The following is a 27718-nucleotide window of genomic DNA, read 5'->3' on the forward strand; positions in this document are numbered from 1 at the left end:
GTGCCAGTTTGGTTAAAGTCCCTCTTTTGCCATTTGATAAAGGGACTGTGCATGGCTGCCTGTCCTGCTGGAAAAAGCACTAAGGTTCCTTTTGCAAAAAGAGCAAGATGTGCTGAAGAAATTTCTTGAGGGCAAAGACTGAAAAGAACGTGAGAAGCCAAGAGGAAGAAACGCAACAGATGCCTATGGTAGCAATCCATACAATTATATGACATTCAAGTTGCTAAATAAACTATTGTTAAAGGCTATATTTCTCATTTTTGAGAAGCTGACATCTAGAGAAACCTGAAAAAAAACTTATTTCTTGACCAAAAATATGTATAGAAATGCCTGCTTTTGAGGAAAGTATCATACACATTTATTTTACTTTTTGTTTTAATAAAATAAATTAAATATACATGTCTTCTGTTTAAACTCTATATAGAATTTAAAAGGTTTAGCTCTTTGAATTTATTTCTAGTCCACTTGTATATTTAATATGGTCCAATTTTGCTAATCCTCCCTTAACTGGACTGAGATTGCATGAATTAATTAGCAAAACAATCCCCCTTTCCCACCCCAACCCCCCCACCCCAGTTCAGAAGTGCATATTTGGAAAGTTCAATATTCCCTGGAGATAATAATTTATGCAGTCCCTCTTACAAACACTTCTTAATCTTGCTTTGTGTTGTCTTTTATCAGTTCAGTATAAACCATGACTATCTGGTGGCAGCTATTAAAGGAAGCAGAGCAGGTTTGCTTTTAAAAATTCAGGAGTTCAATCATCATCAATCAACATCATCATCATCATCATCATCATCATCATCATCATTAAATATAAATATAACAAGTGAGCTGTACAGCATCCTTCGTTCGTGCGTCAGCGCGGTGGGTGGGGAGACACCCTTGGGGGCCGGCAGCAATGCCCCTCCCACAACCGGGGGCGGGCCGGCCTCTTGCTCCCCGCCATTTCACAACTTTAGGCAAACATAGACATTTCCTCCCAGAAGCCACCTAGGCGGCGGTGGTGGTGGTGGCGGTGGCGGCCTCCTCCTCCCCCTCCTCCGCCTCCTCCAGGGCCTCAAGCGCTGCAGTGCCCAGTCAGCCTCGACCTGTTGCTCTCTTGCTTTCGCGCCCTGAAGGGCTCCGTGCGGGTCCCACAGGGGGTGGCCAGGCGGCCCCGTTCCCGCAGTGCCCCGGGAGCAGGAGCAGAGCCAACCGGGAGGTGCCGGGCCGGCGGCCTCGCCGTCTTCCTCCTCCTGCCTGCCTGCCAGGCTGGGGTCTGGTGCGGCCGGCTTGCCTCGGGCGCTCCGGCACTGCTCTGCGCCGCGAGCCGCACCCCCTGCCCGGCGCCCGCCCGACCCCTTGGCGGCTCCCACTGCCCGCCTGGCGCCGCGCGGTCCGCAGGGTGGCCACCTCAGCAGGGGCAGTGGACGTGCTGGTGCTGGTGCACTTTGCCCTCCATGTGCGAGTGCGTGTGGGTGTGGGTGTGGGTGTCCGGGCACATCTTTGGGCACGGTCTGGGAGCCACGCCAGGGGCCAGGGCGGGCCCCGGGCTGGGCAGGTGCCGCTGCGCCACCATGTACTCCTCGCACTTCGCGGAGGAGAGGCAGTCCTTGTCGGGCGCCTGGGCCACGCAGGCCCGCCCCCGCGGGTGGCCCCGGTGCACGGGGACCGCCGCTGGGGGCGAGCAGGGCTTCCTCTTGCTCTGGCACAGCCACAGGAGGACCGTCCCGAAGATGAAGACAGCTCCGGCGGGGATGCCGATGATCACGGGCCACGGCAGGCTGCTCGCGGCGGAGGGGCCCAGCGGCGGACTCGGCGGCTTGGGACCTGGGGGCGAGAGAGCACACGTGAGCCCGGCCCCGGCTGGAGGCGCCATGCAGGGGCCGGGAGCAGCTGCGGCCTTTGCGTATGCCCCTGGGATCCTGCGACTCCACTCGAGCCGGCTGCTCAGAGCGGGGCGGACGGGGGCCCACGCGCCAGAAACGCGGCCTTGAGCTGTGGGGCCTGGTCATGCGAGGCCACCGCGCGAGGGCGGTGCGCAACTACCCGGGGACCCTGCCAAGCCCGCAGGACTGCGCGGGGCTGCGGCTGGCCAAAGCTGCGAGGGCCACGCAGGGGGCATGTTTTGAGATTCCAAGCTCCCCTCCTGGCGGTCCCAGGTGCGGAGCGACCTCTGCATGAGAGGGAAGCAATGAGTGCCCCCGAGGGTCACCGGGTTGGCCTACTGAACCAGCAGGGCACCTTCTGCTCCGTGGCTAAGGCAGAGCGCCACCCAGAGGGCATCTGGCCTCTTAAACGGAGGCACCGAGCAGCCTTCCCCCTCCCAGGAAGCCTGTGAAAGACCTTCCTGGCATTGCGGCTGCAAACCTGGGCTGAATAATCCCGCTCTTTGTGCTGGATGCGTGGCTTGGGGTAGCCCCCAGGTCAGCATCGGGCGGAGGGACCAGGGAGAGGCGGCCCCCAGTCCCTCTGAATGGAGATGTGTGGTGGTTGAGGAGCCCTGCCTGTTTCTCAGGTGATGTGCAGGCCGTGAAGTGGCCTGCCAAGGTTTGGGTGGGAGCAGTCCTGTCAGATGCCACCCCGTCTCCCCCTTGTTGGAGCAGGAGTCAAACACGTCAGTTGGTGGGCTTGACAGTCATTTTCCTCTAGTCATGCTGCCTTTTCAGGGCCCATAAAAGCAAGACGCCTTCTGGCATGCCGCCCCTGCAGGTACCACTGACTCTGCCTTTTCCTGGAGCATCAACCTGCCTGGGAAAGCAGTGCCATGTTCACAGGCTTGCTCTCTGTCGCAGCCTTGAACAGGCGGCCCTGTTGCAGGATGCAGGACGGGCTCTGGAGCCACAAGAAGCTGGACAAGAACAGAGCCAAAAACCTCTCTTGGGAGCTCTATCTGAAATTGGCAAGGCCCTCGCTTTCTCTGTGCCTGCTCTCCCACTCTTATTCTAATTTCACACAGTTTTCATCCATTCTTTTTCCTGAGATTGGTTCTTACTGTTTCTATCTATTTTAAGAAAGAGAGCTGTCGAATATATTCTTGTTTGAGATTTTGGTAATCTGTCAGGGAGGCGGTGCACTGGTCCCACAAGAAGATCAGTGGGATCTCCTGTACTTTGGCATGTGATCCCATGAGAAATTTCCTCAGAAAAACTCCATTAGCTGCACATTAATTCAGCTTAGTTTGGTTCCAGGGGCAGCAAGCACCAGTGGGCAGCGGTCCAGCACAGCTGACCGGACAGTGCTGATACAAGTCGGCTTCGAAGCCAGACAGAGAATTCCACTGGCAAGTTCAGCATCAATGAAATCAGGACAGAACAAATGCAGGCTACCTTTTGCACTGCCACTGGCTTGAGTGTTGGCTTTTGCTTTGGTTGTATTCTGCTTTAGACTTTCAGACCTCTTTTTGCACCCAGTGTCAGTGTTCAGCAACAAATCGTGAGTTAATGAATTGCGGAAATGCACATGGGCACATGAGCTGTTTCCATTTTCTGGAAGCAAGCTATGAATGCTACATAGTTCATTCCTGGGTTAACTTTGGGTTGTTTAACCCACAAACAACCCCAAGTGTCCAGGTTTGGATGTCATGGTAGCAACCAAAATATACCACATGTGCAGCTCGTTTCTGGAAACTGGGGTGCTTCATTTATTTGTGTATTTCTGTGCCAGCCCATGGCCGGTTTACAACAACGCATGTTGTGGACCTACTCACAATTTAAAGGTTAGTTAACCCAGAATCTGCTGCTGAATGCTGCCATTGCATGCCAACCACATCACTTAGGAATTAAAAGCATTTCTCCCACTGCTGCTGCCTCGAGCCAACCTCTGACTGAAGCAGCTGGTCTGTGACCAGAACATTCCAGCTCAGGACAGTTTGTGGCACTTCACACGATAATAAAACCAACCTCGGGGGGATCTCAAATACTCTGTGAACCACGCTCTGCGGCTGTCACCCACGAAGGACTCCAGCATTTTACTCCTGCTGTATTTTGCAGATGTAACCCGGGTGAACTGCCTGGAGAGGCGCTCTGGCATTTGGGTGAGACAAGTGCAGCAGGTGCAAGAATGCACAGGTGAAGGGACTCTCGGGAACGAACTGGCAGTGCACAACAGGGAGCCTCCCCCCGCCCCACTCACCGGGCAGCACCGTGAGGAAGGCGCTGCGGAAGCTGTAGCCCATGGTGTTGGCTCCCAGGCAGATGTACATCCCGGCGTCCTCCTCCTTGGCCCGTGCAATCATGAGCTTGTTCAGGTAGGAGCCATCCGGGCGGGACCAGACCTCCCCGGTGGGCAGCACCACGAACTTCTGCCCCCCCACGTCGATGGTGGAGTTGTACTTGCTCTCTGTGCCGTACTCCACCCGCTTCAGCCACTGGATGACGGGCTTGACGTCGCTCCGCACTTTGCACTGGAACGAGGTCGTCCCGCCGTAGTCCACCGTCGTGTTCACGGGGTGCGTTCCCGTCAGCACGGGCTTGGACCTCGTTCTCTCTAGGAAGGAGCAGCGACAGTCACCATTCACAGAGACCAACTCGGGCGTCTTCTCCACGAGGGGCTTACAAAAGGCCCTTCCAGCCATGCTGGAGCAACACAAGCCAGATTCCTTCAGAAAGTCCTAGGCCTGAGGAGGAGGCAAAAACCTTTCACCTGCTCAAAGAGTCTGACCAAGGATGGCAGATGCTACGCCTAAACTTCTGAGAAGCAGCTGCGAAATGAATTAAACAAACCAACAAACCTTCCATTAACTCATCTGCTACTGCTCCAGTTCTCAGAGACTCTGCGTCACCAAGCATCTCCAAAATTCCTTGGAGTGCTGCTGATGGCAAGATCAAGCTGAACCGACATTTGCGATGGGGGGGCAGGGGGGGGATGGCCCGATCACCTGCAAACTGCTAGGAAAAGAATCTGTGCTTGGCTTTTCTGCTACAGCTCATTCGAGCGCTGCATGGATTTTGAAATGGGAGCCGGAAACCATATACCTGTCTCGCCACCAGCTCACAGAGATGCATATTAAAAGCAGCGCCTGGGACAAAGGGCACAGAGCACGAGGTGCGCGAGCGGCAATTACGGCACTTTGCTGATGGCACAAGCAGGGCCTAAAGCTGGAAAGAGGAGCTCTGGCAAGCAGGTGGGGCAGAAGGGCGGAAGGTTTAAGTGAGGAAATGGGACGTATCCGGAACTATTTTCACAGCACGGTGCTGCAACAGAAAGAAAATCTTATCACCCTAAGCCTGGCAATGTCTTATGCTTCATAGGCAAAGCCTAAAGAAAACAAAAGTTACACAAACAAACATAAAAACTTTGGTTTGGCAAGGCAAGGCAAAGCAAAGCAAAGCAAAGCAAAGCAAAGCAAAGCAAAGCAAAGCAAAGCAATGCAACCAAAGAGGGGCTTGTTGCAACTATCGCCTGGTTCTGATGAAGCAAAATGTTGCGTCTGACATTAAGATGGAGCTTGATTCATTTCCCTGTCTCTGCTTCTGGTTTTAATGTAAACACATGTTTTTACTGCCTCCACGCAGCTGCATCTTTATCAGTCCCAGATGTCCAGCAGGTTTGTATAATCCACACGCAACGGAATTCTTCAGCATGTGGTTTTCATTCACATTTCTATGCACAAAAAGTGCCTGTCCCTTAACGGGCTGTTGCCTTCAGATGTGGGAATTTCCACACCAGAACAGCTATGCTGGGAACCACGGGGGACAGGACGGGTCTAGCGATGCAGGGGGAGAGATGCCCTTCCCTGAACGGACGGGGCGCAGGCCCAAGTGCCCTCCTGCCCAAGAGGCCGGGGCGTGTGTGGTGCGGGGGCACAGCCCCTGCCACGGCTCAGGGTCTGCTCTTACAGGGCCAGGCCACCGACCGAATGGTCTCACGGATCCTTTCCTTTGGTTCAACACTTACGGATCACTTCGACCTTATAGGTGGCGTTGATCTCCCCAATCCGGTTGAAGACCCGGCAGGTGTATCTCCCACTGTCCTCAGGCTTCAGGTTCTTCAGGTTCAGCGTCCACCTCTTCCTCTTGTTCTCGCCAATCTCCTGCGGGGTGAGAGGCTTGTTGTCCTTCAGCCAGCTGATGTCGGGCCGAGGATTCCCACTTGCCACGCACTTCAGGCGGACGGAGCTCCCCACGGGTCGGGCGATCACTCTCCGCCTCATCTTGGCGGGCTGCGTGAACCGAGGCCGAGCTTCAAAGACAAGAACACACCGAGAGGAAACCATCACTGCGGGCCACCGAGCAGCAGTGCGGGAAGGGCTCGCGAGGCCACCAGGCCCAGCCCCTGCTCAGGGCAGGGCTCCCAGGTGCGCCAGCCCACTCGGTTGAGGAGAGAGCCTGCCCGTCCTTTCTGGGACAACCTTATGCATTCGCCTCACAAGTGCTCTCCGGCCTCCCCTCAGCCTTCTCCCCTCGAGGCAGCACACCCCCCGCTCTTCCACTCTCTGCTCATGGGCGCTGTGCCCGGTCCCCGGCGCATCCCTGCTGCCCCCCGCCAAGCCCCCTCCGGCCTGTCTGCCTCTTTCGTCAACCGTGGCACCCAAACCTGGTCACAAGAGGCCAGGTGAGGCCTCCGCAGTGCTGCAGGAGCAGCACAGTGAAGCAGAGTTGCACCTGTGAGCACACAAGGAAGAGCAAACGTTTCGTCCCCAAGGCTCTTAAAGCTCTAGAGGCGAAAAAGGCCGTTTAGTGAAGCGGAGTCCCAGAATCCCAAGAACTAGGATTTTTGTCGCAGGTGCGTTCCCGCTTGTATTTTTTTTTTATTGCAAGCAGTTGGAGCCAGAGCTGAAAGTTGTCCAGTGTCTTCCAGAACTATTTACTCATTTAATAATTGAAGCATACACTTTAATGATATTAAAGGTATCAATAAAAATCAATGTGTCCTCTTGCTCGGAAAGCTTAAGAAGTCTTTTCTTGCCCGTTTCTCGGACATACCTGGCTGCTGATCATGCTTAATGCAATGACGGCGATCTAGCCAGTGCCTCTGTTCTGTATTGAAATCAGTTATTTGGGTGAAATCATACTTTTTGTGGACTGACAGACAGACAGAGGCACCGATTCACAGCCCCGGTTTCCATGTGAGGCGCACCCTCCGCATGGCGCAAGCCACCTCCAGGGGCAAGAGCAGCGCCTGTGGCGGGAATGCCAGGGTGGCACTTCGGGAAGGATGCCGCGGAGCCTCGTCAAAACCGCGCTGGAGCCCTTGCAAAGCCCCAAAGGCTGCCAGGAGGAAGGCCGAGTAACGCGCACTGCCGTGCGGGCCCCTGTGTGCGCTGCGTGCAGCTTTTCGAGAAGGTTGGGCTAAAAAGCGCAGAAGGAATACCTGAATGACGCTGGAGCGAAGAGAGCCTGCGGGTGCAGCCCGGCGTGTTTCCGCCCAGGGAGAACCCCTGCAGGTGGGCGGGAGACCCGGTGGCCGGGGTCCTCCCTCCAGCCCGTCCCCCCGCTCACCTCGGCCCGCGGCCGTGCATGGTGGCGGCTTCTGCCCGATCCGCAGCCTCGAAACGGAAGAGGATGGGTGTGCCCCTCGGGGTCCCTCTCGGTGGGGGATTGGCTTGGACACCTCCGTCTTGCGCACTGGAGCGCAAGGAACATTTCCAGCCCTGGTGGCAGCAAGTGCCTGTCCTCCGCCCCGCCCGGCATTCTGGTCTCGGCCCCGGCAGGGGATTTTGTTTCAAACTCTCCTCCTGCGGCACAGAAATGCTTCGCTCGCTGCAGAGATGCTTTCATGTGTAACCCAATGAATGGGGAGGCAGCGGCCGGGCGGACAGCTGGCGGGACAAGTGCGAGCTGCTGGCTCATGCTGCCACGGGGCTGGTGGGCGGGCAGGGATTCCCCGGATCACAACCTGCAGGAGGCGGCGGAGGCCCCGGCGGCCAGGCCCATCACTGCAATGGGGCTCGCAGCACCCCCTGGCCAGCACAGTGGCCGGGCGCGAGGCGGCTGGCCCGATCCCCGTGGCCAACCGGGAGCCGGAAGCGGGACACCCCTCCCTCCGGCACCGGTTCACACCCACCCACACCGCTCAGCCAGTGAAGCCTGGCTCCGAAACAGCTCCTTGGAAGGAATCGCACCCATTTTCATTTCGAGGCCCTAACTGGGTGAGGCCCCGCTTGCCCACGGGGCTCCCCGCCTGGCCCCACACCCGCCTGGGGGCAACATCCCGTGAAAGGCCTTCGAGGAGCAGATGACACCGAGAGGCCCCATGAAGCCGTCTCCTCCTGGCTGCCTCCTGCCCACTCGCGCTCCTTCCGGGGAAGGCCATTTGTGGCCAGCCCCAAGCGGCTGACCTTCCTGGTCCCCAGAGGACTCTCCGGGAGCGGTTCCAGGGGGTGGGGGACCCCTCCCTCCATGCAGAGGAGCTGAGCCCCTTCCCGGCCCGGCCCTCCACCCCACTGCCCTTCCGGAGCCAGGGAAGCCAGTGCCGAACTGGCTGCACGACCCTTGCCGGTATGGACCACGTGAAGCTCGTCCAGGAAACTGGCCGGCCCGCGCGGCAAGCACCTCGCCAGGCCCGGCCACTGCAAGGCAAAGCGAGCTGGGCCAGTGCCACACGTAGCTGTCATGGGTGCTTCAGTGGCCCCAGGCGGGGTCAGTGGGAACAGGGCGATCCCCCAGGAGCAGCAGCCATGGGGAGCCCTGCCCCCCACCCCCCCCGGGAGCACCTGTGCCTGCTCGGGGCCTACGGGAATGCAGCGCTATATAAAAATATGACTGGGTCAATAAATTGGAATGGGCCCGGCGCCACTCCCTTCCTGCCCCGCGTGAGGCTCCGCAGCTGCACCGGGGACGCCGGCAGGCACAACCGGGAGACTCCCATGGGCCTCAGCTGCCCTGCCGCGGCAGTGGGAGCCTGGCACTTGATCCGGGTCTCGTCTGGGAAAGGACGGGCGGACATTCTGGCACGGCTGTGAACGCGCCTTGCCAGCCCTGCGCAAGGTACCACCTCATCGCGGGAGACATTTGGGATCATCCTCACGACCACTCCAGCTCACAGAGGGTGTTAGGAGGGTGTCAAAAGGGGCTCGCTCCGCCACTGACAGGGCGCAAGGGGTCCGGTTCCCTCCCCAGGCGCCTTTGCTGCCCAGCCAGGTGGTGCTGGTTTCTGGCTCCAGTGAGGCTGGTGGCTGCGTGCCCTCCTGCCCTCAGGGGACTCCGCTCGCCACGCGGTCCTCTCACGGACAGAGAACAATCGAAGGGAAAGCAATACTCCCCGCCCGCCCGCCTTTCTCCTGCTTTGAAATCGGTTAAGCGACGCTATCCTCGTCCTGCCCCGCCACAAAAGCGACTCTCCGTTCCCTCGGTGTGATGCAGTGAAACCAGATCCCCCCTCACAAGCAGCCGGGAGATGTCTCCCTCCAAAGAAAAAGCAACAGGGAAAAGAAAAGAAAACTTGCCGGGCTAACAAAGGTACAGGGAGGGAGAAGGGAGGGAGGGAGGGGAGGGGTGGGGAAGGAGACACAGCCAGGCAGAAGGAAAGATAGCCCACGCCCCTTTTGCAAATGGCTTTCTGACCCTGGACCATGTGCTGTGCGCAGGCACCTCCCGCCCGCCGTGCCCCTTGCTCCGGGGCTCCCTCGCAGGCTCATCAGCGAAGATCTTTGTGCGCCATGCGCCAAGGCTCAGGGAAACCCAGCTGGCGGGCCGATGCGCACACTTCCCCGGGACCCGACGGCAGAACGGCAGAGTGGGAAGCCGCTCTGCCTGGACTCCCCCGATGAGCAGCCTCGGGGCTCTGGGCACAACCCCTCGCAAGGCATCGGGCAGGCCACTTCACGGTAATTCGCCTCCCCGCAAAAGCGCACCCCACCGTCCTTGTCCTGCCCCAAAACTGCACAGCTGTGCAGCAGGGTGTGCCGGTATGCGGCCTCAGTCCGGGAACCCTGATGGGAGGCAGCGAACAGGGCAGTGCACAGGGCTGGAGCACTGCAACGAAAGGCTGCAGTGCGAAGGGTGCGGTGCTTCTGCTCCAGCCCCCTTGCAGGACGGCGTTCCTCAGCGCGAATCTGCTCAGTTACGGAGATCAGCAGGTGAGACCCCCCGCCCCCGAAACACCCTCCCCAGGCAGGCAGGAACGGGCTTTCTCCTGGGTTCCTTCTCAACTTAACAGCATAATCCCATTGGCGCTGCATTTAGGAAGTGGGTCAAGAGCCTTCATCTTACCTTGCCGTCTAAAACTGCTATTATAGTTTGAAACTTGCTTTTTCGTGCTTCAGCATTTATGTAGTGATTCTTTGTTGTTTTCTATTTTTTCCTAAAACCACCTTGGTTGGCTTCAGAAAGACAGTATAGAATTATCAGAAATACCAGAGCGGAGAGGAGAGGAGAGGAGAGGAGACATGCAGGTGAGGGTCTCAGATGAAGGCAGGGATTTAAAAAAAAATCTCCAGCCAGGGATTCCTTCTACACATGCACAATTAAACATTCCTCTTCTCAGATTACTTCTTTGCTGGTCCCATGAGAGACGGGCTAAACATTATGCTCACGTGTTCCTGGGCAAACACGCTGCCCCCTTCTGCACTGGGGTCTCTCTCCATAAGATGCAAAAATGTAAAATCACATAACAACTTGTCAGACTGAGAAAGAGCAAAAATAAAGGAGCAGAATTGTTTGGAAAGCAAAGCTCCTAAGGCAAAGTGGGATTCCGTGATTAATGCCACGAAGAACAGTTGGCAGGGGTCAAATCCACCAGGCACCCTGGGGCCGGAACGCACGGCATCCCTCAACAACGGAGTGGAAACTGACTTCCACGACTGCAATCGGAGGACTTAACTGGCTGGCCCGGATGTTGCAATGAGCTGGAGGAGGCTCACGCGCTCCGGCAGCGCTGAGGAGACCTGACACAGAGCTTGGGTCTTCCTACAAGGCTCGCCTCGCTGCAGGCCCCAAGTGCCGAGCCATGAAACTGCCTGTGTGCCAAACGGACTGCTGCCTGCCCGCTTCCTGACCGCCTCTGGGCGCTGCTGCAGTGAGCTATGCAAGCCAGCTGGGATATAAATGCAGCGCGACAATAACAATAAGAATAGATGGCAACATAGCGGGTGACGGGGAGATAACACTGCGAACCAGAGGGCCGCAGGTGTTTTTCTCATTTAGGAGGGCAGTTTCCCATGTTCGCTTCTGCAACAGCCGAGCCATCCGAGCCACGTACTTGTGGCATGGCTCGACTTCACAGAACCCGCAGGGTGCAAAACCAGGGATGCCTAGAGCTGGGGGAGCAGACACAGGCCCTGAGGAGCCCCGGGCGGTGCAGGGACGCCGGAAAGGCTCCCGGGACAAGCCACGGTGCCCAGGGCCGAGCCGCGGAGGACGCGTGCAAGGCCAGTCCTGCTGGCTGCCCGGCATGCGCCAGCCCTGCGCAGAGCCCAGTCCCAGTCTTTAGCATGGCTGAATGGCGCCTCCGTGCCCATTCCTGTTCCCTTCAGGAATCAGCCGTTCTGCATTTCAGGATGGAGGCGAAGGATTAAGGAGTCACAAGCATCCGGCTCAGAAAGGGGAGTCCTCCACAAGCATGCAAATCTTCTGGGGCCGAGTTTGAAAGAGGACAAAGCACATACCGAGAATGCAGAAACAGGCGGCGAAAGCACTGAAAGGGGGTGAGCACTGGGACGGGCACTTGAGTGGTAAGAGGAATGTTCAGCAATACTGGACTGCAATTCCATTTTCATTAATACACTGATGAAAGTTCATTTGCTAGCAGCATGATTTTGTTCTGGCTGTGGAAATCCCAGCTAAGAGAAACACACGCCTTGTCTTTTTATCCTCCAACAATAGCGCAGCTGGCCAAATTTTGTTCGTCTTTGCTTACCCCACAGCTTTCCAGAGTGATCCTCAGAGTCACTGTTTGGACCTTCAGGTGCTAAACTTTCCCTTCCTGAGCTGGCATCATCTGTGGAGAGAGCGAGAGAGAGAGAGCGAGAGACAGATTAAAACATCCCAAGTTACTGTTTGCAGCTTTGGAGTCCCCTGTCCTGTTCCAACACACCAAATGTTTTGCTACTCAGCCAGTTCAGTTTCTTTCCTGCTTTTTGAGCTTTTCAGCTGGCTGCTAACATGACAGGAGATTAATTAATGTTGCCATTAATAGTGAACCAAAGCCCTTTTGTTTATGTTTATGGTCTGGCGTTCCCAAGCAGGAGATGAAACTGTTTTGCACTCCTTGCAAATGAAGGCATAAATCAGAATTATAGCTGAAAAGGCAACAGAGATTTCTGGGAATCTGTCATGCTAGAGGCAAAAGTTTAGAGTTTCCAAAAAAATCCAGGAAGTGAAAAAAAATTATTTATTTTGAAATTTACACAGAGGCTTTAATGTTGTTTTTTCTTATTTAGACTGTGGGGGGGGTGTGACATGAAACTGGGAGAGGTGGAGAGCAATAAGGAAACTGGGGTGGGGTGGGGGGCATTCCTGCCGCATCCACCACTTTCAGCTCTATTAAGAGCGGAATAAATGTGCCAGGCGAGGGAGCAGCGAGCCACGGGCAACTGCCTCTCTCCGCTTTGCTGCAGCCCGCCAGGCGATCCTGGGCCAGTTGCCCCCTTTCAGCTGTGCCTACCTCTCAGGCTTGTTGTGAGGACAGCGTGCAACGCGCCGCCTCGCCCTCCCCGGAGCCGACACGGGGAAGACATGGCAAGCAGAGCAAACGCCGCTCACGAACCTCCCTCCTCCTCTGCCATGGCGGCTGCACAGCTGCCGCCGCGCTTCTGCAAAGGGAACGTTCTCTCGGTGCCCCTTGGCCAGCGTTTTGAGCGGGACGTGATCCCAGTCGAGCCCAACTGCACCCGGCCATGGCTGCCTGGAGAGAGCTCCCAGAGGCCTGCCATTTCCGGAGCGCGGAGCACCTCGCTCCCAGCGCTCCGGCCTCCACGAGCCTCGGCAAGCGGCTACGTGGCGCACCATCGTTTCCATCCCTGCAAGATCAAGAGGCGCCCCATTTTGTGCGGCACAACTCCGGTGGCAGCACCTGGACTCCGGGGTACTTCTCCGAGTGAAAACGAAGATGAGCTCATTTCTGTGCAAGTGGCGACGTGCTCTCGGCTGTGCTGCAAAGTGAGGTCGACTTTAGGACTACTGTCTGGAGAGTTCTGGGAACCACCTGCCTCCAAACACCGTGAAAATGGCCAGTTGCCCAGCCTGCTGCAAATGATCCATCTGCAAATGAGCTGGGGGGGGCGAACCCTGAGGGAACGGGTGGCCCTGCTCCACCCGTGGACGTGGACGGCCTGCTGGCCCATCCCTGCCGTCCCTGCATTGGGCAGGCCGTGGGGCCAAGAGGCGGGCAGCTCGGGCTGTGCATGGTCCACACACGGCTGGGCACCCCAGTGGCGTGGGGCTCTTGCCCCCATGGCCCTCCCAGAGCTGCACCCATGCAGCCCCCCACAACCCCAGTAAATGTGCAAATCCGCCCAGGCCACGGAGATGCCCGGCGCTGCACAGGACCAGCCTGCAGGAGCTGATACTTGGCCAGCGACGCAGGAGCACTGCTCTGGAGAGCTCAAACCCGATTCTCCCGTTTGACGGCAGCGGCGGGTGCCAGCAGGTCGCTGGAAGCGAGGCCGGGGGCTTTCTTGAGTGTGGGTTGTCTGGCAATGCCTACCGTTTGCAGTGCCGACATTATGCACACCTAGCAGCGAGCGCTGTTTCTGTGCAAGGGCTGAGGTGTGTGAGCAGATGTGCCCTCCCCGCGCGGACAAGCCACGATGGGACACTCGGCCAACTCGTCTCTCAGCCTAAGCCCCTCACAGGCCTGTGGGGAGGTTAAGGGGGGAAATCACGTCCTACTGGGAGCATTGTGCAAGAGAGACTAACGAAAGCCAGCAAGCGCTACGGTGCTTGGACTAAAGAGACGGCGCTCCAGCCAGCCCAGGTACCAACGGTTCAGAAGGCGCTTTGCTCAAGTGCTTCCAAGCGGCAGTGGCAAAGGCCCGGCTGCCACGCTCCTTAAAAAACTGGGAATCGCTTGCTTGCATTTCACGACTCCTACTTTCCACAATGATAATCAAATCAAACCGATTTATGAGCAATCGTTTAAGGCGTACATTTCAGGTAGCGAGTGACAACACTGCACATGGCAACGGGATGGAAAATGGAGGTTTTGTAGGTTTAGGGCCAGGCCTGAAATCTGACAGAGCTTCCAGCAGGACTGCACGCTCCACACCTGCAGCACTTGCCTGGAGATTTTAGCCAAGGGTTTGTCAATCAGAACTTCATCCTGCGCAGGCTGGCGTCTCGGGGAGGCCGCCTGCCCTTTGTCCTCGGCCTCACGTTGCAGAGCGTCCAGCGGAGCGCGGCCCTTCCTGGCCACGACGCCACTCGCCCTCCCCGGCTAAGGGGCATTCTCAGCCGCACTCGACCAGCGCCCAGCCTTTCAAGCGAGCCGAGCTGCGGCGAACACACGGGGCCTTTGAAGATGCATCGCCACCCGTCATCCAGCCAAATCCGCAGACTGCCGGCCTGCAAGCAGGACTCGGGGGGATTCGCCTCTCCCGCGCCGCTCCCCCAAGAAGAGCTTGGGAGAGAGCGGCTGCGCTCGAGCTGGAGGCAGTGCAGCTCCACTGAGCACGAGGATTGTGGAAAGCCGGCTGAGCCAAGGGCAGGCTATCCGAGTGCGGAGCGACGCGAACTCGACGTTTTGCTCCACAAGTGTGGCTTCGCTCGACGCTTCACAGCCCGTGGTGCCCTTTATGCTCTCTTCCTACAATGCAACCGACCGCTTGAAATGACTGTTCAAGGTCTCCCTGAAAAGGCACATTGCACTCGGCCTTCCCACTCTGACGTGGGCTCCGTGGAGTGCATGGATCGGTGACTGCCTGTTGCGGCCTCCTGGACTGGCTCACGGGCCACGCAGGGGGGCACGGCGGGGGGCTTTTCTGTGCACACACGCGAAGCGAGGCCTGTGGTTCCAAGTGCCCAGAACTTTCCAGAACAAGGCCGTCTCCCCACAAAAGTGAATTTCCATGCTGCTCTGCTGGTCAAGTCATAAACAGTCATACTTTGAGAAATGAACACACCATCGGCTCATTCGGGGCCTAAAAAGGCCATAAAATCCCATCCAGGTGGGCCCTGAAGACTGAATGGGGTCGCACCACCCTGATCCAAGTGCCTGCAGGGGCTCCATCTGGCGAGACATTCACCAGTCCACAGTCGTGTGTGCTGCATCTGCAATTCTTGCCCTCAAGAGAAGCAGAGCCCCTGCACCACCGCAGGGTCATCCGTTCGCCTGGGGGACACGGTGGCCTTCAGCGTAGGCTGGAATTCCCCACTCGCTTCCCAGGAAGCCCCACCGAACTGAGTGGGACTTGCTTCCCAGGAGACATAGATGGGGCGGTGCTGCACACACCAGCTGAAGGCGAGGCGGGCAAACGGCACCCTGCCAGTATGTAGGATCACAGCTCCTATCATCCTGAGCCAGCACGACTAGTGCTGAGGGATGAGCAGAGCTGTGTCCAGAAACTTTGGAGAATCACAAATTCCACACCCCAAGTTTAAGGCACCAGAAGTTTAAGTTTCCTTTTAGACAGGAAGGTTAAAACAGCCCCCACCCCACCAATCTCAGTAACTTACATAAATATGAATATCAAAATCTGTTTTAAATGGACAGAGCTGTTTACAGTGTTATGATCGGTTTAGGACGTCAGCCACACATGGGGCGCATGGAATTCACCATGGCAGGTCGCAGCCCTGCCATCACGGCTGCAGGGACGGGGTTATCTGGGAGAGCACTACAGGTGAGCTGCAACAGGTACAGAGTTTTTGCTGAAGAAGAAGCAGCCTAAGACACACAGGTGCGACTGGTCGATGCCAAGGTGACAATCTGCCCGTGAGGCCTTTGGCACTGGTGCCCGCAGTGCTTCCTCAAATTCCCAAACGCGCCACAGGCCCAGAGAGGTCGGCGTCCCGCACACAACCGCAGGTTCGCAGCGCGGAGGTCTCACCCGCGAAACGCCTCCTCCAGTCTCACGCTTCTCCTGTGAAAGGGCTTCCCGGGAAGAGGAGATGCCTGGCTGGGCTGCAAGCACAGAGCAGAGCAGAGCACCATGGTGGCCCCCGCGTCACTCGCGTCCATCAGGGCTGGTGCGCCTCGGATGTGTCCGTCGCCTTTCCAAAATCCCTTCCTGCCGCGACGCTTGGGCCGCCCTCGGGCTGCTTCCATTCTGGCCGAGAGCTCCCGGCCACACTTCCCTGCCAGAAGCCGCCTGCAGCTTTCTCACCATGCCACTCCCGGCCACAAAGGGGGATGAGCCACGTTACGACGGACGCAGGTCCCTCTGACCTGATCTTTGACGCGTGCCTGAAGGAAAGATGCGGCTTTGAACGGTCCTCCGGCCAGTTTGCCCACCTCGGAGTTGCCGCAGCGCAACGGACTGTGCCCATCCTTGGGCCCAGAGAGTCTCTGAGGCTGCGCCAAGCATGAGCAGCGGGCTTAGCAGCACCCCAGTCCTGGTGGAACAGCTGGCCAGGGGCCTTCCTGGGCGGCCACACGCCTCACGGCTTCTACCCGCGTGGAGTGGAAGCCTCGGATCGTTTGTGGGACACGCACAGCGGTTTCGGGGATGCGTTTCGCCCTACAAGCTGAATTAGCCAGAAAGGGCAACAGTGTGCTCTGGGTGGCCCACTTCTATTTCGAGAAACTCTCTAAATGGTTGCATTCTCACATACTTCTGCTGAAAATAATAGAAGGAAGGAAGAAACGAAGGGCATCTTAATACACTAAAAGACATTCCTAAATCTAAAGCCTGTTTCTCAGCAGAAGAAGAGAAATGAGGTGGAGAGACATGTGTTTCTTGCAGAAAGAATGTGGGTGGAGTAGGGTGAGCAGAAGAGTCCTCCAAAAAGTTCTGAGGACCCTCGAAAGCTCAAGAAGGGAAAACCTGAAGGGAAAAGGCTGAGTATGGCTTGGATCGGTTATCTAGTCACGGCACGTAAACCAAGTTTTCTGACCCACAGCCCTGTGGGGTGGTGGAAAACAGCAGACCTAGGTTCCTACCAAAAAACCGATGCTGCCCCCAGGATAACCAGAGCCCAGGGCCTCTGACAACACTGCGGTGTGGGCAACAGCGGCCCGTTCCCTCCGTCGGTGGGTGGGCCCATCCTGTGCACAAACCGTGCTGGAGGTCTCTGTCCCCGCGCCCTCCACGCCACACCTGCGGCCACGCTCCCTCTGCCAGCCTCCGGCGTGGTGCCGGTTGCTCCAAGCGGCAGATCAGGTAACGTGGCTGAGGGTGACGGCCAGCTCTGCCCACGTCCGCACGACTCTCTGCAGGCGGCTCCTGGGCCGGCCCTTGACTTTCTGCGGCGAATAACTTGGTCTGAACCAGCAAAAGATTCAGGTCAGATCCCCAGACAACGGTCCGGTTTGTTCAGCTAAAAAGATAAGCCGGCCCTTCGCCGAGGTGCAGCGCGCGCTCACGTCAGTCATGTGGCAGGCCAGACCCCGGTCCCGGCTCATGCGGCGGGTTGGGGCGCGTTTGATGTCAGCGTCCTGAAAGCCCCCATTTCTCAGATGAACCAGCTTTGCATAAATAAACAAAGCGACCTTTGAACTGAAGCTTGAGACCTGAGTGCACTTCAAAGAAGGTGGAGGGATGGAAGGGGAATGAGGCGCTCAGCGGGCATCATTAACGCAGCTGCCGGCTCCAAGTGCAGCCCTCCGGAAGAACGAGGGGTGCGGGCGAGCGGGAGCGGGAGCGAGAGGGTGGGCAGGCAGGGAGGGCCGAGCAGAAGTGACGTAACCCGGTCAGGCCTGGAAAGTTCTAATGAGGATTTCTCCCAGGGACACATGAAAGATCTGCCCCAGCCCCACTTGAAAGCTTGCTCACCAAAACTGAAAGCCAGCCCCACTTCCCGCTGCGATCCTAGCAAGCCCAACCCGAACCCATTGGTTTAAGGGCAGCTGCATTAAATGTACAGGAGGGCGAGATCTTAGGGGGCTCAGAAATTTGGCATGGGCCCCGGCCTCCAAATCTGGGTCGTGCCCACTAGGAACTCAGCTGAGGTACAAGCAATGCTGCCAGCTGAGAATGCTAACTTGCCGCCCTTGTTTTCCGTACAAAAAATGACAAAGGCACCCCTTCATTCCATCATTTTAAAGATGCCCTGGCTTTCTCCAAGAGAGTGCATTGAAGAAGGGAGTGCCATTTTTGCTCTCCCTATTATTCCCTTTTGCGGGAGGGTGTGCAAGCACTTCCTGGTGTGGCCACAGCCAACGCAAACACACACACACAAGGGAGGAGACAACCGGGGTGCATCTCGTGGGAATCGCTTGGCCACAAGCGCTCCTTACCACCAGCTCACTGGGCTCCCACTGCTTCATGCGTCACTCCGCTAAGCCCACTTTGGACAGTCCATGAAGACAAACAGGCTTTTAAGTTCCTGGGGAGGCAGTGCCCCTTCATAAAGAGGCAAATCAAATGATTCGCATTAGCTTCAATACGATCCGGCCGGCGACTGCGGCGTTTGCTCCAAGGAGCACAGAGAGAGACAAAGGCCACTGCGCTGTCAATTCACGCATGGGGAAGCAACCTGAAAAAAGCCAGGAAGAGCAGCTGGGAGCGAAGAGTAGGGAAAATGCCACAAGGAGCATTAGAACAAGAGCTTGAACTCTGCGGGGCCATTCCGGAGCTGAACAAGTGGACGCTTTTCCACCCAAAGGCAAAGAACCACCGTAACTCTGCAGTGTAGTTCTGATTTTTTTCACGCTGTGGAATGGCATCCCTTGGTGCGCGGACAGCGGAGGGGCACCGGAGTAGGGCACAGAGAAGCACATGACAAGGACTAGGCTGTGCCTCGACAGGCCTGGAACCCAGATGCTAAACCGGACCTCAGCATCCTACAGTGCTCTGTACCAAGCCCAAGCAAGTCGCCTGGGCGCCATCCGTTCCACCTCTCCCGGATTTCGGGGATGCTGACAGCTTCTGCTCCCGCTCCACCACCGGCCAAAGGCCACCTGAGCAACGGTCCTTCTTCACACGCAAACGCCTGCAAGAAAGTCCCTCTGCTTGACTCCCGAGGCTGAGTCAAGAGCCTTGACCAAGTGGGGCCCCTCTTAGGATGCAAAACTGCATTGTGCAAAGTGCAGCCCACCACACGACCTGGGGTCGGCCTCTCGGTCTTCCGCAGGAGGAGCTGATGGCAGATACAGAGGATGGGCGGCCCCCCAGGGGCGGCCGGACTGGGGACCCATTCAGCCCTGGCCACCGACGTTAATGGCCAGAGACGAAGGGTGGCTGCAGGGCCTGGAGAGGCAGGCAGCCCTCGCTCCCCTTGGCCATCGAGGGGCGCTTGGGGTGGAGGCCCTTGCCAGAAACTGCCTCAGCACCACGAAAACAAACCTCTCCTCCTCGTGAGCCACTCAGGCAGTTAATAGGATCTTCTCTTTCCATCCCAGATCCTGTTGCAAATACACAAAGCAAGGGGCCTGTAATACCACTGAGACAAGAGACACAAACAGGGTCTTTCAAGTACTAGGTTCTGAATGAAGCAGCCTCCCATGGAAACTCTCCTAATAGCAATGTCTGTTTTCATTAATAATATTAAATTTCCTGCTGCTGGGACAGCCATCTGTTCTGCTAAACACAGGGGTTTCAGCCGCGTCTTCGAAGAGGGCTTGCCTACCATGGGCCAACCTTCCTTTCTTTAACTGCTAAAGCTGTTTAAAAGGGACAAGGCACCCGCATCCAAAAACAGCAATTTGCAAGCCATAATCTCATACCAGCCTGATTAATGTGATATTTGAGATGTGTTTTCTTTTGAGACACAGGAGACGGGATGGCGGAAAGTGTCAGAAATGCCGAGGGGTGAGGCTGGGGGCAGGAAGACGAGGATGCCACGGCTGCAAGGCACCGGCTACAAGCAGCCAGGAAGTGCCTTGCCGTTGCCACACGCCAGTTTCAGGGAGGGCCGTGCAGGAAAGCGCCCAGGAATCTGCGCGCTACCGGCGCTCCGTTCTGATACCCTATCCAAGTGGACTCCAATGGTGCGGGGTTATTTTTACCCATTAATCTATTTCTCGCCAATCCAAAACCCGTAGGCATTCTCCGGCTACCTCAAATACCACAGGCTGGCACCGAAACGATGCCTGGCTTGGCCAGCGCTCCGCTCGACGGTTCAGACGGCTCATTATTTCCCCCTCAACAGGGTTCCCGGGAGCGCTTCCAGGGGGTCTTTGTGGTCCCACCACTCTTTTACTCACCCACCCTTTAAACATAACACACACCCACGCACACACACGTTATACACTGCCACCGGGAAGAGACAGAAATCCTTCATGGGGAAAAGTGCTCTGGAATGCGTCTCTTCTCCTCAAGCCGGACGTTCCAAGAGGAGCTTTCGGATGCCAACAAATGGCTCTGAGCTGGAATGCCGCCTCTGTTGGGCCAAAGTAGCTCTTTGGAAACAGGGATGCTGCTCCTCGGCTCCACACTTGCCCGACGGGGACAGGCCTCTGTTCCGAGGAGGGCAACCGGCACACGACTTTCATTCTGGGGTGGCAGAGGACGTGCCAGCCTGCGGCGTGAGAAGCAACGTCACTCCAGCATCGCTGCCATTGCTGCAGCCTCCTGCCAGGCACACCGGGTTTTCTGCCGCAGAAAGCGTGGGACGGATCTGGGCAGGTCCCAGGCAGCACCACCTCCACCTTCCGCCCGGCCAGCTGAGGAGGAGTCCTTTGGTGCTTGGGGGCGGGGGAGGCGAGTGGGCCGAGTTCTCGCCAGGGAGCTTGTGCTGTGGGACGGCTGGGAGCCACCCCTTGTGGAAGGGGATCTGCGGGGCAGAAGGGAACTGGCGGGGTGCACGCACCCCCCGGGGTCCCCTCTGAAGCCTTACTCCATTGTTTCTTCTTGGAAGCGGAGAGGCACAAAGCCATTTCCGGTTCAATGGAAACAGCACCAAAGAAGACTCTAGCTGAGAGGACTTCGGGAATGATGCAAGGCCTGCGCAGGAGCATCCAGGTCTGTGGGAGGGCTCCTTCCAAGGCCGATGCCTGGACACACGGAGGATTAATGGGCGTGTGTGGCCTGGCACTGGGACAAGTAAGGGCAGAGAGGCAAAGTCTCGCCATTCAGGGCTTAGCCAGGTCACCCCGTCTCCGCTCGGCCACAAAGCTCCTTCTCCCAGGATGACTCAGTGCCAGGGGAGACGCACAGAGAAACGGAACCGCATGAATGCACGAAATGCATGTGGCCGCATGAACCCTCCCTAGGTCTCTTCCTGAACGCCTTTTTTACCATCTTTCCCCCCTTCAGTTCCGACTCGGAATTTCAGCAACATCCTCTTGACTGAGAGGAACTGAACACCCGATGGTGGCAACCTCTGACAGGATTCAAAGCGTTCCCCCAGGCGAGGAAGCAGCCTTCAGCAAGATGGGGCGACCAGCCCCACGGATCCCGGGACCACGTCAGGGGAAGACCACAGCTCTTGGCGTGCCAAGCTGGGTCTTGGCTGCACTGGCGCTCCGTCGGCCGAGCGGATGCCACTTCGTATCACGCGACTGTTTCTGGTAACTAGCGTGCGAGAGGCTGCCTGCCGTGCCCGCGAGCCAGAGTCCTGGCATTCTCACGGTGCAACACGCTCCCCCTTTTCACTTTTGAGGTGTGTGTTCCTGTCCAGGTGCAGGTGTGCGCCTCACTGGTCGGGGCGCTATCCATAGCAGAAGTGCTGGCAGACACATTTCCGTGGCCTTTCCCATCCTGGCTTTGGGGGCATCCCGGGACCAGAAGGGGGACCAGCTTGCAGGCCTCACGGGAACCCTCATGATGTTCCCCTTTCACCCAACGGGAAGGCAGAAGAAGGCAGAGCTGTGCCTACAACCCCTAAGAGGCCTTGACAGATGTACTCAGGCACCTGCGGGCTTGAGGGAGCCTGCCTGTTCCAGGTGTTTTGCAGAGCCATTTTTGCTGGGGCTTCTTTGCCTGGTTTCGGTGTTTTAAACTTCTAATATTTTTAATTTTTAAAAAATGTTTTGGCACTTTTAATTGTCTGTTTTTCTTGACTTCTGTAAACTACCCAGAGCGCTTTGGCCATGCGGCCATGTCGAAATAAACGAATAAATAAATTAGAATGTGCATATAATAATGTATATACATCGCTGCAAATTTAGGAATATTTACTATAATTCAAAGAGAAATAGAATACATCTCTCCATCCCAGGCTACGCCGTGTCCAGTGCGTCCACTTCTCCATCAGCTGCCCAGGTATGCATTAAGAATGGACCACGTCAAGGACACGGCTCTTCCTTTGCACAAATACGCCCTGGGTGCCTTTCAACAGAGCGATTCCTGGGCGGCCCTCCAAGCAGAGAACCCTCCTCCAAAAAGACGGTCACCTCAGAGGGGCCCACTTTGCCTCCTGCCCTTTTGTGCTCCCATGAGCACCTGGAGCGACACAGGCCGCCCGAGAGACCGGGAAAGGGGAACTCCACGGACACCAGGAAGTGCCCCTGGCCCTGAGAGGGCCCTTGCAGTCTCCTAGCCTGCGGGAGAAACAAGTGCCGGAAGTGCAGGGCTTCGCTTTTCTAAATGGATGCTATTGCAAAAACAAAGGGTGATTTAAGTGAAAACTCAGCACTTGGCAAACATTTTATAGGAAGGAATGAAAACAGCCGCCCACACAGTGTAAAATAACCAATTTGAATCTTGAGCTATGAAAATAAGAACACCACATGCCTAGGCTTTCAAGTCTTAAAAATTCCAGGTCATAAAAGCAGAGAGCTACAAAACTGCTCTTCAAAACACACACAGCAGCGAAACAAAAGCATATTTTCGTTTGCTCTTCTTATGGGCCATCAAGTTATCTCTGACTCAGGGCACCCTATGAACAAACATGCCCCATCCTTGACATTCCCGCTTGGCTCTTGTAAATTCCAGGCTTGGCTTCCTTGAAGGACACAATCCATCTCTGATTTGGCCTTCACCTTTCCCTAACATGACTGTCTTCTCCAAAGAGTTCTGTCTTCTCCTGATGTGTGGTTTTTGTTTCGAGGGTCCAGGGTATTGGCAAAGCTCTCCTTCAGCACCGTGTTTTGAATGCACCATCGAATCACAGAATAGCAGAGCTGGAAGGGGCCACGAAGGCTATCGGGGCCATACCCCTGCTGCTGCAGGACACCACGGCACACCATCCCACCCAGATGACGGTCCAGCTTCTTTTGAATGCCTCGAGTGTGGGAGATTTCTCCTGGTCAACTTTCAGACATCACACCAACACACAGATGACCTTGACCTTGGTCTCCAGTGAGACCTCCCACATGGGATGATCGTTCAGAGTTCCTTCCCAGTCCCAGTCTTCTTTGAATTTCTTGGCTGCATTGAATTGATGTCTAAGCCCAGGCAGATCTTTCATCCATCACTTTTAGACAAATACATTTATACAGCTCTCCACAAGCTAACTGAAGAGATCTAACAAGTCTCCAAAGACCAGCACCCGTGAATGAAATATTTTTATATAGCCCTGCCCTGCAGAGATATTTACAACAGAAGGTACCTTAGAACTCTATAAAATCACACACTAGACAGTACAGGAATGTGCAAGAAAAGATTTTGAGGCCTTATCAGAATATAGTCTGTATAGTTTGGACTATGAATGGCATCCGGACAAGCATTTTTATTCTGCAATGTGGGGCTTTATATGTGAGTCATTTTTCTAACTCTCAGTGATCCTTTATAGGAGGAGGCAAATGTCAAGCTTGTTGCATTTTACCGGGACCCTAAAGCCCACCGACAGGGTATCCCTCTATAAGTCCCTCAAAGGTTGTCACAAAGAGGAAGGTCAGGATCTCTTCTTGCTGATGCCAGAGTGAAGGACACAGAACAATCAGTTCGAGTTGTGACAACCCAGATTCGGGCTGGGCATCGGGAGAAGCTTCCTCACAGTCAGAGCAATGGGACAGTGGGACTGGCTGCCCGGAGAGGTGGGGGCTCTCCCCCACTGGGGACATTCAGAAATAAACTGGGCAGCCCTCTGAGTGGGATGGTGTGACTGGGTGTCCTGCAGCAGCAGGGGGCTGGACACACTGGCCTTCCGGCCCCTTCCCACTCTGCTGTTCTCTGATTCTTTGATTCTATGACTTCAGCCAGGCCCAACATGGAAGATCGGAAGGGACGGGCGTACACCAAATTCAGGAGAGCTGGAGGGTTTTGCTGCTGCTGCTTCTCAGAAGTTGAGTCTGGAGCACGTGCTGCTTTGCACGAACCCTCCTCCCCCAGGGATGCGGCAGTGCATCCCGAGGCACCTTCCGCTCGGCCCGTGTGCCGACAGCACCTGGGACAGGCATCCAAGGTACGTGCGCCTGGCGCGAAGTGCCTGCTCCGAGCCGAGATTTACTGGCCGGGCAACAGCAGGAAGGAGACACGATTCTCCCGCAGCTCCTTGTGCACATTCTCCTTTACAGCTGCTGGGCGTAACTTTAGCAAACATCAAGGAGAACAGAAGGCTTTGCTGAATTAAAATAGCTCGCATACTGGCCAGTCATCGTTCCCTTTGAAAGCAATATCCATCTGGGATTTGGCTGGACGGAGGCGGTGGCAGGCTCGCCATACCACGTCTCCACAGCGCTCGGAAGAGAAGCGCGTGCTTGTGCACTGCATGCGGGCTGCGTGAGCGAGGGGTCAGCGAGCAGGCGCGCAAGAGCCTCTGGCGGCAAGCGGCATGCGCTCGCCATGCACCCGAGCTGCCCGAAGCAACACGGACCATCGCACTGCTCTCACCACGCCTTCACCCCCGTCCATCGCACTCCTGCTGGCCAGGGAGCGCCACCTGTTCAGATTCCCACCCCGGCGGTTCAGCCCAGGCTGCTCTCCGGAAGCAGACCTTGCTTGGAGCTCCGTGCGCGAGTTTACACTCACGTGTGGCTGGGGAAATGACACTGAAATGGGATATGCACCAGTCATTCTCCTGTGATCGCCATTTCCTAGAAATGCTCCCTGAGACTGTAAATTGATGTGTCACGTTGGACTGGAAAAAAGGATGCGGTTAATTACTGATGTGACAGTCTGGGGAACGCTAACTGTTAGCTGTTCAGTTCTATAGGGCTGAAAACTTTTTTGCAGGTGTCCAAAAGGAAACTGATCACACACCAAGGCGAGGTGTGCTGCTCATCCCAGATGGCTGGAATGCAAAAGTAGGAAGCAAAGCAGAATCGCTTTGGCACGGAAAAACGGTCTAAGGGGAAGAGGTGGAGCAAGAGAATGGCTCACAGAATTTTTGAAGCCAACAATCCTTCCATTGCAAACACATCCTTCGAGCAACTCCTCATACAACTGCGTGCAAGGCCTTCACCAGATGGCCAACGCAGAAATCAAACAGGTTGCATAACTGGAAGCAGAAGGTGGAGAAGCTGTATTGTTGCTGCCAAAGCAAGACCAGGAGTAGACTTGATATACTTAAGTGACTTAATGTATAACTTAAGTGACTTAATGTAAGTTAAGTATGAGGTGTGACACAAAAATAACCGGATGAGTAATAAAAAATGTATCGATGAATTACAACATTCTGAACATTGCTGCCTTCCATCTACTCCCCCTCCCGATCTCTACACCGCTTCGTACGTGTTTTCCCTTGACGGAAGCAGTGCTGGAAGTCTCCTTGCCTGAGAGTCTTCAGCAGGCTTGCCCTTTTCGCCTTCACTTCATCCACTGACGTAAAACGTGTTCCCTTCAGGTCACTTTTGATTTTTGGGAACAAGTCAAAACCACAGGGAGCGAAATCGGGTGAGGAAGGAGGATGTTTTTTCCACTCAAAAACTGCTTTACGGAAAAAGCATTGTGGGCGGGAGGACGATGTTGATTCGCCGTTTGATTTTCGCCCCCAACATTGTCGTGGCAACATGTGCAGCGAGGACAGTTAGAATGCTGCTGGCCGGGCTATTCATAGGATATAGCTAGCCGGTCGGCGGTTTGGGAGGGCGTGTGGGAGGAGATGCAGTTCTATGATGCACGTTTAGCCGACCTCCAGGCGATTTTCCAGGAAAGCCCTAAGCAAAATTCGGTTATTTCTGTGTCTCACCTCGTCTATTATAACTTAAGTCAAACATATCTTCAGTAATATAACCTAGATAAAATCCACATAAAGAACAGATTTGCACAGCTCAACTGAAATGATCATGAGCCAGAAGAACTGTGGACTAAAATCAGTGACATTATCAGAGAAGAATCCAAAAGACAATTCCTTTAACAACAAGAAAGAAAACACCTATATGGATAACAGACAAGACACATTTGCAAAGGACAGGTAAAAAGCAAAAGGTGACAGAAACAGAGTCAGAGTTCTGAACGCAGCTTTTCAGTGGCTATCACGTCGAGATAAAAACAATAGTTACAATGACCAATGCAAAGAAATCGAAGAGAGCACGTAAAGGGGAAAAACAAGAGACCTTTCCCAGAAGATCCAGGAAATCAACGGGAAATTCAAACCTAGATTAGGAAAGCTAAAAGTCAAACTATCCAACCAAGAAAAAAGTAAGAGAAGGTGGAAAGAATATACAGAAGAACTATATATAGATGAGAAGAAAGGATGACAGGGCTTTTCGAAGAGGAATCCTATGAAGGAGCCCCTGCAATATTAGAAAGCGAAGTGAAAGCTGCATAGAAAGAGCTTGGAAGAATAAAGCATTGGGAATAGACAGGATACCAACAGAATGAATCATCTAACTGATCTTAACCATGGTTTATGCTAGCCATGGTTCAGCATTTGAAATCAGAGTCTAAACCTGGTTAAAAATGGCTGAGATCAATCCTTATGAGCACTGACCATAATTGTAGTGGGTTCAAAGTAATCTGTAATTGTATTTTTGGTAGCATGGTTACCAAAAGTGGGGATTCTTCTGATCTGTCCCTGACAACCAACCACACTTAAGGATGAAGTGCGCTGCACCTGGAAAATCCAAACCCTGAAGAACCCCACAAAAGGTGGGGAGAGACCTGTTCTCCCCTGCAGAGGAAGGCAGGACGCGCCCCAGTGGAGCAAAGCTTAGGGAGCCCAGGTTCCATTTGGATGCCAGGAAGCACTTCCTGACAGTCGGGACCCCGAGGGTGTGGAATGGGCTTCCACGGGAGGTGGCTGAGGCCCCACCGGTGCGGGTTTTCAAGGATAGGCTGGACGTGCACATGGTGGGCATGTCGTGAGCGGAGCCGGCTGGTGCTGGAGGTCAGACTTGGTGGCCCGGGAGGTCCCTTCTGACTCACTCTATTTCTATGTTTCTTTGTTTCTTAATCTCTAGAAACATTGCAAGTTTGGCTAGGTGAGGTGGAGTGTTGTTTACCTCTTATTTGTAAGAAATTAACAACAAATAAAATTTGCAAATTAAGAACAGGACTAAAGCTCCCAATGATTTTCTATTTTGAAATTACATTTTTCCATACAACTGCTGGTTTTGTTTTTGTTTAGCTTTGCTTTGCTTTCACAGGTATTCATTTTATTTCTCCTTTGACCCCTTAACAACATCTGCCAAATATAATTCTATGAAATTAGGAGAGCAGCTATTTCAAGACTCCAGCTTTCCCTTAGTCCTAAAACATCAGGTCCATTGCAGAGGGCGTTGAAGGATAGGCTGGGCATGCACATGGCGGGCATGTCGTGAGCGGAGCCGGCTGCAGCCGGGGGTCAGGCTAGATGGCCTGGGAGGCCTGTTCTGACTCACTCTGTCTCTATGTTTCTATGTAACCCTGTACGGCATCACACCAAGTCCACAAACCACTTGGTCAGAGGGCACAGGTTGTCGCTGGTGTTACCCGAGAAATAAAATTGCTTGGAAA

General features: G+C 55.3%; 1 protein-coding gene across 3 annotated transcripts in view; it reads right to left on the minus strand.

Moving 5' to 3' along the window:
* Positions 1 to 334: 334 nt before the first annotated feature.
* Positions 335 to 27718, minus strand: part of FGFRL1 (fibroblast growth factor receptor like 1) — a 125803-nt gene continuing 98419 nt past the window's right edge. For all 3 annotated transcript variants that reach the window (XM_044448166.1, XM_044448167.1, XM_044448168.1), the window contains 4 exons: positions 11782 to 11862; positions 5881 to 6165; positions 4117 to 4470; positions 335 to 1812 (listed from right to left, as the gene is read on the minus strand). In XM_044448166.1, coding sequence (XP_044304101.1) covers positions 1397 to 1812; positions 4117 to 4470; positions 5881 to 6165; positions 11782 to 11862 — 1136 coding nt within the window. In that variant the 3' untranslated portion in view covers positions 335 to 1396. The remainder of the gene's footprint in view (positions 1813 to 4116; positions 4471 to 5880; positions 6166 to 11781; positions 11863 to 27718) is intronic.

Source organism: Varanus komodoensis, unplaced genomic scaffold (assembly GCF_004798865.1).
Source record: "Varanus komodoensis strain SLA01 unplaced genomic scaffold, ASM479886v1 scaffold54, whole genome shotgun sequence".
NCBI classification, from domain to species: domain Eukaryota; kingdom Metazoa; phylum Chordata; class Lepidosauria; order Squamata; family Varanidae; genus Varanus; species Varanus komodoensis.